General features: G+C 42.2%; 1 protein-coding gene across 5 annotated transcripts in view; it reads right to left on the bottom strand.

Moving 5' to 3' along the window:
• Positions 1-8,819: 8,819 nt before the first annotated feature.
• Positions 8,820-12,001, bottom strand: part of MTCL3 (MTCL family member 3) — a 48,202-nt gene continuing 45,020 nt past the window's right edge. For 2 of the 5 annotated variants that reach the window (XM_082729867.1, XM_082729868.1), the window contains exon 6: positions 10,263-11,700. In XM_082729867.1, coding sequence (XP_082585993.1) covers positions 10,387-11,700 — 1,314 coding nt within the window. In that variant the 3' untranslated portion in view covers positions 10,263-10,386. Of the gene's footprint in view, positions 9,126-10,262; positions 11,701-12,001 lie in introns of those variants that run through there. The other 3 variants (XM_082729871.1, XM_082729870.1, XM_082729869.1) reach the window with 3 other exon arrangements.

Genomic DNA, 12,001 nt, shown 5'->3' with positions numbered 1-12,001 from the left:
AATGAAAGGACAGGAAGTCAATGAAAAATTCAGCACAGGTGCTTTTGAATCTTTCCACGAAAAACATTTTTAAAAATACTCTAAGAAAAGTTCCTACTGTTAGGTACATAAAAGACCAAGGCTGGTATACTCAGCCCCTCAGGGATATCTGGGTACCTTGAAGTGCCTGACATTTTCAAGCTGATGTCAAGAATGGCTGAAAACTTTATGGCAAAAGAGCAATTTGTGGTATAATTTAGATTGCTTTTAAACCAATTTACATATTTATGCCTTCAAATATGAAATTGACCCAAATCATTGCTCTGTCTCTTGGAGAAAATTTGGAAGAATCATGCAAATCTGGTCCCATACTAATCTTATCTCAATGTAGAACTAATATGTGAGGACATGAATAAAATAGCATTTCATGTCAAGTAAATGCAGCAACACCAGTTAGGTGTCGAGAGACAAAAAGGAAAATCCCCAAAAGGACTTAACAAGGTCTATATGCATAATAATTTTAGACCACAGATGATAACATTTTGGAAAGGGTGAAACAAGAACATTGAGTGCATAAATGTCATGGCAGGTGTTTCTAGATGTAGAGAATTTTAGAGCCAGAAAGGACCTCTGAAATCATCTAGCCAACCCTCTCATTTTACAGCTGAGGAAGAAGGCCCTGACGGTACGTCATCGGGTCAAGGTCAGAGAGCCACTTACTAGCAGTGCCGGGAATAGAATCCCAGTCTTCTCATTCTTGGTGGAGTGCCTTGAAGTTTAAAATGCCAAGGAGTTCAAGGGAAAAGGATTTGGGGCATGAGACATTGATTTCTGGCCTTGTCAACTTCTAAATTCTGTCTTCTTCAAAGTCCACATGAGGGAGAGGCTACTCCATTTTCCGAGTATAACATAGGAGTCAAATAGAGTATTTATCTTAATGACTGCCTACCTACAGAGGCCTGTGTCCTGAGATAATCTGCATCTTGGGTCCAAATGCAAAGATAAAGGATTTTAATTTGGTGGTTGAAGAAAATCTGGGAATAAATGTTCCAACTTTGCCTTTAGCAGGCCAGCACACATTTAATTTATAGTTTTCATCGAATGATGATCTTGAAGCCTTGCAAAGCAGTCATTTATTTAATTTCTTTATGCTACGGAACTCTGGCTGTGTATGAGGCTGGGTGGCTTCTGACTTCTGGTATGCATACTTTTTAAAGTCCCTTTTCTTTTACTCTTCAAACATATTTACCAGTTGAAAGGGTATCGTATTTCTATTTTCCTTGACAAGGAAATGGGAACAATTGGAAAGGGGATGAATTTGAAAAACTGAACTCATTCTTATGCATATTAAAATGTAGAGACTATTATAGGGCATACACTTAAAATAATCTTTCCTTCTGGAATAATGTCTTTTGCAATTTTCAAAATGTTTTATGATACATGATATTGGTTGTTTAGTAGAACTCTCTTGACCTTTAAATTCTCTTTCATTCTTTAGGGAGAAGTCTTGGGCACTCAAATTAATGTTCCGTTTAACAAATATTTGTGAGCACCAACTCTGTACGAGGTAAACTGTTGGATCCTAAGGCCCAGAAGAAGAATAAGACAAATCCTTGTTCACAATGAGCTTGGTCAATGTTGATGATTCCTGAAAGGTAACCTGTGGCATGACTGCTCACATCCTGAGTAGTCCACTACCCCAAAATAAACTTATAAACAAATGTGAAGAGACTCTCCTCCTAGTCCCTACAGCATTCCATCAAGGGGACCCATAATTTAGTGTTAATTCTCAGCCTTGCTGTACCCTGCAATCACTCAGAGAATAATTAAAAAAAAAAAAATCATGAAAGCTAGAACACTCCCCCAGACTTTGGAATCAGGTGATGAGGCCAGGATTTTTACAAAGTTCCATAGCTAGTTCTCTCAAATTGGTCCTGTGTTATTTCAGTCCAAGAATGACAGGGTTTGGATTCTGTCTTAGCAAAAGCAATATAATTTTGATACTTAGAGAATCTGTTTTGGGTTATAAGATTATGAGAATCACACACACAGTATTAGGTTGTCACATATTTAGACTGTTGTGTTTCAGCAAATGTGCTCTTTCCCCAGTTCTGGATGTTTTCCCCCTAGAATCATGGGATGCTGGCTTTCTCTTCTATTCTGAGGGTTGGTGGCATGTCAGCAGAGGTTTTAGCCAAGCATATCTGTCATGGGGCTTATGTACAGGCATTTCCAGATGACAAAAATATTCAAAAGAAACAGTTTTAAACTAACTGTTCTGTTTAAGTATTGGTCTGTGTTCTGAAGAAATAAAACAATAAAGCAATAAAACATTTTAGGATTATGGGCTATTTAAAATTAGAGATAGATCTGGCTTACTGTTCTCAAATTGGTTTTTAGCACCTCATTATATTATTTCCAGATTCTTGACTTGGGAGCTTTGGATAATGATGAGAACAAAATCTAAATAATAACCAATAACGGGACCTATTGTTCTAGAGTTACCGCTTATTTCAGAAAAGAATCTCAGGAATGCTGGTCTACCACAAGAGGGCCACCCTGAGTCATTTCTCCCTGGGAGGAGTTCCAGCTTTAAAGCAGGGTGGAGATGCCCCTTAGCCAAAGACAGAGCAAGAAGTCCCTACTCCCTTTCCTTTCCCCACCCGCCTTCCTTGGGAGATGCTGAGCCAGCCCACCTGTGTCTTCTACCAGAAATGTTAGCTTTATCACCAATAGGTGGTAGTATTGTATTTCCAGTTTGTAACTGTCTAATAACATTTCATTGACAGAAGAAGCAGTTACTGGCAGGTTCCACCTTGGCACATAAAAGAAGAGCCAGCACATAGAAAGGACTGGGAAGAATAAGTAAATATAGGTAAGCTTTGATTGAAGCTTGGGAAAAGAATCAGTTCCATGGGACATGAAATGGGGAGAAGGAGGGGTGATGAGAATGGGAGATTGTTTGGATGGTGCCAAATGGATGGGCTGGTGCCCAAGTGAGAAGAAATATGTCGTCATGAAGGGGGAAGACTATGGTAAAGGCTCTAAAGATGAAGGTACAAACAGCGAGGCCCAAAGCCACAGTTCCAGGCAGCCCTGTGAACATTGTGATCAGAGCACTCTGCAGAGCCAGCCAGACCCATGGCCCACACCAAGGTCTCTCAGGAAATCCACGAGAGACGCAAACACAGTACCCCCAATGGCTGTCCTTGGCCTTAACACCATATTCTTTTATTGATGCTGTTGCCATTGAAATATTTTGCACAGGAAGATTCCCACAACTTCATTCTTTCTTATCTATTCTGAGTTTACCTTGCTTTTTTGAATCCATCTACTTTTTATAAATAGCAGGACTTCAAACAGAGAGCTTATAACATCCAAGGCTGGGGGATCCTAACTTTCCATCAGTTACCTCCTTTGGGGGCTTCACGTGGATATTTTCATTATATGGAGCCTAAGCAGTTAGAATAAGGCTAAGACCTTCCATGCAGTGGCCCTGGTGCCTCAGCAGATATGCTCCCCCGCCCCCACCCAGGTAAAGTTGCTCAGATTCCTAAGAGTCATCTAAAATCCAGAATAAACTGATTTTGCTGACTTGTTAAGTAACATTCTCCCTCTGAAGTTCTAAAGAACTGATTTAGGCTGCCACATAGGTTGTTCTATTTAAAAAGTCAAGCTCTGTTTTGTGTGTCCAGGAATTCACGATTCAGAGGAAATGACATGTTTTGTGCAAAAGCTGCACAGATTCGTGAAAATACAGAAAGGAAATTATAAACTAGATGTTAAACACAATTTTCTGATTTTAAGAAATAACAGACTCTATATCTTTCAAAAAAAAAAAAAAAAAAGCTCTCGAATTCTCTTCCCTTATAAGCTATTTGAGGCCACTGGGCAAACAAATGCACTTCTCTCTGCCCCTCACACCCTCTTAATTTTCAAACGCATAGATAAGTCAAGATAGGTACTTTCAACATGAATTTGAAGAGCTGACTTGCTCGCTTTCACGGTACATTATGTTGGACAACCTCAGAAAGGAACAAATGTTATTTGTTAGCCTTTGATAAAATCACGTACAGAAGGGCATATGGGTGGCTCAGTGGGTTAAAGCCTCTGCCTTCGGCTCAGGTCATGATCCCAGGGTCCTGCAATGGAGCCCCACATCCGGCTCTCTGCTCAGCAGGGAGCCTGCTTCTCTCTCTCTCTCTCTCTCTCTCTCTGCCTCTCTGCCTGCTTGTGATCTCTGTCAAATAAATAAATAAAATCTTAAAAAAAAATCACGTCTTGTTTGTTGACATAGATACATAAGCAGCTCAGCTCAAACACTCAGCTGGGACCACAGAAAATCAACATTGAAGGACAGCTTTTCTCACTTTCCAATATGCTCTATCACTTCCTCTTCAATCCTTACCTTCAGTTAGAGCATCTGACCCAAAGCGTGACTACCAGATGAAAGTGGGCTGGAGTTCTATCCAAATATAGCTACAAAGAGTGTGTGAATATTTGGAATTAGGACTTCGCTACCAAATTGACATACCAAACTTCTCTGGCAGCTGATTAAATAACCGTGTCGCAACTCTGCCACACGGCTTGAAAGGAAGGTTGCAAAATGCAGGCCAATACACATTCCAAGCTCAGCACTGAATTTTCCCTTGTTTTATGAGTTTGAGTCAGTTATGCTTAAAAATAGCCAACTAAATTTTTTTTTTTCTTAAATCCAGGCCAACTTACCAAAGACACTCTTTCCTAAGCTCAAGAATGTGCATGCAATGGAATTGTCTACAATAAGGTTTGCTTGTTTGAATTTCTTGTCAGTGTCATGTTTAAATAGCACAGCTTCAAAGGTACAAATAGGAGAAAATTCCTCGTCTCAGTAGTTGGGGGACTTTGTTCTCTTGATGAACAAAAAAACCTGGGCCTTCCTCTTTTAGAACTAGCTTTGTACAACAAAGATAATGCAAGTAACAGGATCAAAGGGAAGGAGAAGAAGCTACAGGGGATGCTCTTTCTGAGGTCTCGGGTACCATCTCTGTTAACAGAATATAGATGTGGTTAACATCTATAGGGAGAGTAAGAGATGGTGATGTAGGGATGCTATACCACAGATTGTGGGCACTCACAGAACAGCCTTAAGTACCAGGGAGAAGGCAGCAAGGGATAAGTTTGCTTTGCACTTCCTGGCAGTTTGCTAAAACCACCTCCTACATACTTGCTCCCAGCAGTCCCAAGAGATAGAAGCAGGTCTGAATTCCCTGATGCTGAATGCATGTCTCACTATACACTACAGTGTGGGAGAGGTGTGTGCTTGCTTATATGTGGGCACAAACGGGAAAGTGGGGGTATGTATCAGGTAGTGGAGAGTTGGAAAACGTCTCCCTGGAACTCAACTATATTGTAAAGTTGCCTGCTTAACTTCAGAGAAGCTGTCAGAGTGACCCCAATTCTCTCAGAACGTGGGAGCAGTAACCAAGTCAGTCCTGTTTCCCCTCCTCAGTTTCTTACTGGGGCTCCATAGATGGAGTGCCTGAATTGAATTCTTCTCTAAAACCAATGCCTTAGAAGTTCATAGGTGAGATTAATATCCCTGTTGCCAGGATGACTTCAATTCCTAACAAGAGATCTAAGGATGCGGCTGGTGTTTTGATCAGCCTAGACCTCCTTTGGCTAGCCTCTCCTTTCTTATTCAGGCCACCAGATACTGTGGAGATATATGCAGCACACCTGTATGTAAGCATATAGGCATGTATGTATCTATGCACGCATGCATATATGTATTTATTGTTTCATTCCATGCAAAAATGTCTTGGGATTTTACTGTTTTCTTAGGGAAATCCAACATGCTTTCAGGTGTCCAATAAAAATAAGCTGCAACTATGAGCCTTTTTGTTTATTTGTTTTGACACTTCACTAAGAGTACCTGTTAGAGTTAGCTGTTCACATGTTTGTCCGGGTCAACGAACCAATTGAAAGTGCTAGGAGAGTAAAAACTGAATTTCATTTTGTCTGCACCTAACAGCCACCTCCTTACTTGGTTTGTTAAATACACAAGGGATGAGGGTGCCTGGGTGGCTCAGCCGGTTCAGTGTCTGCCTTCAGCTCGGGTTGTGATCCCAGAGTTCTGGGATCGAGGCCTGCATTGGGCTCCTTACTCAGTGGGGAGCCTGCTTCTCCCTCTGTTATTCTGCCTCCCTTTCTCTCTCTGTCTCTCATGAAGAAATACAGAAAATCTTTAAAAATAAATAAATAAATACATACATACATACATACATACATACATACATAGGGAACCATGTTCTATATTTCTGTTGCATTCTCACACCTCTCGTATATGCCTTCTCATCTTGGTTTGGACACCAGTCAGCTGGCACGTATCGTTCCCAGAGGACTTGTGGCACACCACATGGGAAGCTTTGTGGAGTAGATAACTGTGTGCAAATCCACCAACTGCTGGATTGTCCGTATGTGCGTGTGTGTGTACACATGTGTGTGGTCATCTCAACACTCTAATTGGGGGTGTGTATGTGCCTACACTTGCGGGTGTGCACATGACCCTGCACCCGCCCACTGTTCATCTTGGTCCTGCTTTCTGTCCTGTCCTCTTCCCATTTGTCTTCTCTGCTTTTGTTGGTTTCGAGAACCTGTGCTAATACAAGAGAGTTTTCTAACACGGCATCACTGTGGAATTAGAGCTGCCTTGTCATTAGAGGCAAAGGCCATATAGTAAAGATAGTAATGCTTTGGAGAGCATGTGGACATCCACTGAATGGCGGAAGCTTTAAGGTCTGCTGAAACCTAGACGGCTCAGGATTCTATACCGCTGGCCTCACACAGTTGGCTGCAGCCTTGCATCAGGCTGTGTATGCATATTTTAGACAATTCAAACATCTAAAGAAATGGCTCAAGGGAGTTTTAGAAAATACAAAAGCCTGGATTCAAAAATTCAGTGTCAGTTGGTGAGGTGGGGGGCTCAATTCTAGAAACATCCTAGGAATTCTGATATGCTTTTAGGACTAGAAACCACTGATCTAGATATTGAGTTCTTGATTCTTTTCATGAAAAAGAAAGTTACAATTCTGAAACCTGTTTCTTAAAGTCACACAGGGTAGTGACTATCCATGATACTTCTGAAGTGAACACATTCACTGCATACCATGCTTCATCAGAGGGACAATATTAACCATTTGGGTGGGACAATTATTTGAGATTTTGATTCCTTTCCTCTTACTGCCATTAGAGCTTCCCAGTTACTGTGACCACCTACAACACCTCCATAATCCACCAAATGTTCCAGGGGTAGCTGAGAATCATCACTTAGGTGTGTGTGGCTTCAAAGGCAATAAACATTTCAGATAAATTTCAGCCATCAAACACCGACTTTCAGTTCTGTTACTAAAATGGTCCCCCTGAGATGGCTGTCTGGAGGCTTAATCAAGGCTCTAACAGACAGACTTTGATTTTTAAAGTAGTTACCTTCCCTGAGATCATTTTTCTTTTTAAACAGTGGAATAATTGATTAAATACGGTGCTTAAATTATTTTATTTCTTTTTGCCATATAGTTCTACCTAGCCTTTTGAATCTCTAAGACGAAAAGCCAAGTAGATAGTGACAGATTCCAACTGTTGGCTAACTCCTCCTCCTCACTCTTGGTCTCTCTTCCCTCCAAAACAAAGCAAAAGCCAAAAAGAAAAATGTAAAGAACAACACGGAGACTAAGAGCAGTTTTTTTTAAACGGAATTCTCAACTATTGTGAAGTGTTTTTTTTTTCTTTTTTTTTTTTAAATGACTACTCAAAGGGAAATGGAGGTACTAGGGGATGAGGGTTCAAGAGATCATTACCAGAACCAACTTTCATAGTAGAGCAAAGGTTTTCCACATATTATTCTTGATGCTGAGGTGCAAGATACCTTACTTTATTTATTTATTTATTTATTTAAAGATACCTCACTTTAACCACAGATTTTCATATCCACCAGCCAAGCTGCAAAGCATTTCTGAGTGCTTGACTTCCATGAGTGCTGCTATTTCTGAATCTTGATGGCAGTGGTACATTCCAGTTTTCCACTAGGTACACTGTCAGCAAGATGGACAGAAGAGGACATTTTGGATACATGGAACCTATTCAGGCCGCTTTAGGGATGAAGAGAAAGGGAGATGTTCGGGTTCACCAAAGCAAGTTTATACCTAGAGAATAACTCCCACTGGAACGATGTTACTGGCCTTGGATTTCAACTTGATGAAATTCTAGAGAATGACTATTTTTTCCTTACTATACCATCTGCTCTGGAAGCAGTTCTATGCGATAACCTATTAGAGAGGCCAGAACTCCAGGCAACACATCTGATCAGCAACAAATGCCCAAGTGTAATAGGTAAATGCAGAAATGGCTGTTTTGCTTGGAGCTGGTCAAATGCAGTAGGAGGGCTATAATCACTTTCTCAATGAACTAATGCGTAATTCACTCTCATGCTTCCAAACACATCTTTCTAAACAGAATACCATCAGCAAGCATCACGACAAATTGCTTACTTTCCATGATGGTCACATTTCATTCATTCACCATAATTTTTGCTAACATTTATTGGATATCAAAACTATCTTGTTGGTCTAATGCAACCAAGCAAAGATACTTTATAAATCCATCTTTCTATGTTTTGAGATGTGACCATCTTGTGAATGTCCAGCTTTTCAATTACCCTAATAATCAACTACTGAGAAATAATTGAAAGATTTTGGCATTTTTTAAGTCATAATTAGTTAGCAAGAAGAGTACAGACTAAGATATAAAAGAAAGAAGCAAAAACTGAAATGATTTATATAAAAAGTCATAATTACTTCCTTACCTGAAATATTTTAATGCTTGGGCTTCTTTTTGAATTTGGTAGTGGTAAGATGGGTCTTTTTAAAGAAATAGGCAGTCTTCAGTGTTTTTATAGCATTGATTACTACAGAAATTATACTTCTTTTACTTCTTGTCTTGAAGGGTGGACAAAATAAATAAACTGAAAATACTACAATGAATGGTAAATGATGAAAGATTTACAGTACAAAAAACAGTGTAAAAAGAAAGACAAGTTTAAATATCGTTGTGTAAGAAAGTGATGAAAATAATACAAGAATGAGAATAAGTAAAATGATAGGCTGGAACATCTGGGAAGGTAAATGCAGAGACAAAGAGAAGAGTTAATTAATAATAATTTTTAAAACTTAAATTCATATTAACTAATCTAAGCATTCATTCAATTTAAGATGAAGAAGAACCCTCCCTTAAGCCTGCATTTACAAAATCTGAAACCTATTAATACACACAGTTCTTTCTCTCACTCTGATTTCTATTTTTTTCCCTGATGGTATAATTGAAAACCCACATGCTTCAAGTATTCAAAAATCTGCTACAAGGAACCTGAAAGCCAACCATTTGACATTTGAGAAACAATAAGCCTTAATATTTCAAAATTCAACAAGTTTTATCACAAAACTTTTTTTTTCATAACAAAGCAGAGCAACATGCAAGGTAAATAAGCAATAGGGTTGCGATTTTTCTAGTTGTGACTAACAGGCAGTTAATTTAATATCATGCTTCTGTGTATACAGTGATCTTTAAATTTAAATCTCTTGCGTGTCTTAAAAGCCATGCACGCTGTTGTACTTCCGTGTGTTCTCCAATGGATACAGGACAGGAGGCTTGCCAGAGAGGTAGCGCTGCCTGCTGTGTTTTTACAAATTCTCTCTTATGTGGTTAATTCTGACAAAATGCATGGGTCTTTGGCCACCATACCTGGCTAGAGCAGCTCAGTCCAATTCATCAGTTGTGCCTCTACAAATTAGGATGAAGGAAAAATGCTGGTTTTCCCTGTTCGGGAATAGTTATTACTATTTCTCTGAATCAGTGTTGGATTAAAGTTAAAGTATAACACTCCTTCCCCAGTTTTGACATAGAGAGATGGCAGTGATTTTTTTTCCCCCCTAGAAATAACGATCCTGTTACTTCCACTTGTAAAGGAGTGACTTCTATTTGTTCCTTTTGGTAGGGATCTAGACACAGTATCCTCTCTTCACTGTTGGCTTGTACACTTGCCAGTAGTTACACAATAATCCTGGATACTTAGTAATCAAACCACCTTTTTAAACTCAGTTTCAATCTTGGTTCAAAACCTGCAAATACATAATTAAAGATTCCCATTTGGGATCTTCTTACAGCCTGATCCATCAGAATCGGTCGAGTAATACTGAACATATCGACACATAATAATATATGTTTAAGATCCTTTAATCTTTACACAAAAACTGATGGTGGGGATGTGTGTAAATTTCCTTTTTAACCAAAACAGAGGGGAGGGAGTTACTAAGCGGGTTCCGAAAACCCGAGGCCTGAAGAAGGACAGTGTGAGAGAACACGTGTGCTGTGGGGCTACGAAGCCCAGTGAGGCTCTGCGCGGGGACCCTGAAGCGGGGCGTGGAGGTCGGTGCGCGGAGACGCCCCAGCGGGGAGCACGAATCCGCGGACCAGCCTGGCCATCGCCGTGGCTCGCAATAGGCAGAACTGTACCTGACTCACGGATATGGGCTCCTCGGCGCCGCGGTCGTCCGCAGACTTGGGCACCTCGAGGCGGTCGATGAAGGTCTGCAGCTCCTTGCGGAAGGCTTTCATCTGCGCGTTGATGCGGTAGAGCAGCTCGTGCTCCCGGATGCGGCTGCCGTCGTCCTCCTCATCCATCAGTCCGAACAGGTCCCCGTTGGCCACGTAGATGCGCGCCTCGGTGATGATGGTGCTAGTGTCGGCGATGAGCCGGTCGATGGTCTTGCCCAGGCGCTCGGCCTCCGAGCGGATGTCCTTCATCTGCTGCCGGTCGGAAAAGCTCTTGGGCCAGGGCCCGGGCGTGGGGTAGAAGGAGCGGGTGGGCGTCAGGCAGCGGATGTTCCGCACCTCCTCCGAGTCGCTCTCGCCGCCGATGGGCCCCTCGCGCTTGCGGTGAGGCGGCCGCGAGTCGTCGTCGCTCTCCTTCTTGCCCGCGTCGCTCTCGGCGTCGCTGTCGCGCGGGCTGCCGCGGATGCCCAGGTGCGAGGCCAGGTCGTAGCGCTGCATGTTGGACATAAGCACGCGGTTCTCGTACTGCAGCTGCATGACCTTGCCGCTGAGCTCGTTGATCTGCAGGCGCGCCGCCTTCAGCTCCTCTTGCAGGGCCTCGGTCTTGGCGCTGTCGTGGTGTCGCGCGCTCTCGTGGCCGCCCGACTTGTACTTGTACTTGTTGAGCTCCGCCGTGATGCGCTTGTTCTGCTCCTCCAGGTCCGCCACGTTCCGCCGCAGCAGTTCCGTCTCATCCTCCACCAGCTGCAGGTGCTGCCGCAGCTCCGACAGGGATTCGCTCTGCTCCCTCATGAGCGGGTTGGCCGAGCCGTTGAAGTCGTCCCCTCTCAGGTCGTCGAGTTCTGCCTTCAGGCCTCTGTTCTCCACCTCCAGTTCCACGATCTTCCTGCCCAGGATGTTGGCTTCTTCCTCCACGAGCCTCAGCCGCAGCTTGAGCTCAGCCTCCCTGGTGCTGGGAGGCCCCCCGGCTTCTCCTTTGGGCAAAGGACTGTCCAGATCCCCATAAAAGGATCTGTACTTCTGAAGCTCGTGTTCGAATCGGTCCTTCTCTTTGTCGATCTTGGCCATCTTCTTCCTCATCAGAGCAGCTTCTTCCTTCGCGAACTGCAGCTGGCATTTCAGATCCTCACTGTCCTCCTCGTTTGGGAAAAAGAGGGGCAGAGGAGAGGAGGTTACTTTTATGTAAGTCGAAAGCACACACACAAAGCACACCTGCAAAAGTAGTTGCCTTTTCCTTATAATTAAGATTTAATGAGACCCAGATAAGTAGACGCTGTATGTTTTCTACAAATCATTTAAATTATTTGGTGGATAAAAGACGAGGACAATATCACATCCTGGAAACAATAAAGAGAAAGAAATATAAAAAGAGAAACACTATGGTCATCACTATTCAGAGACTATCATCTCTTGTAACTGAGCACAACTGTGGGGTTGT

Source organism: Mustela nivalis (genome assembly GCF_964662115.1).
Source record: "Mustela nivalis genome assembly, chromosome: 5".
NCBI lineage: Eukaryota > Metazoa > Chordata > Mammalia > Carnivora > Mustelidae > Mustela > Mustela nivalis.
This window is presented reverse-complemented; position numbering and strand designations above follow the sequence as displayed.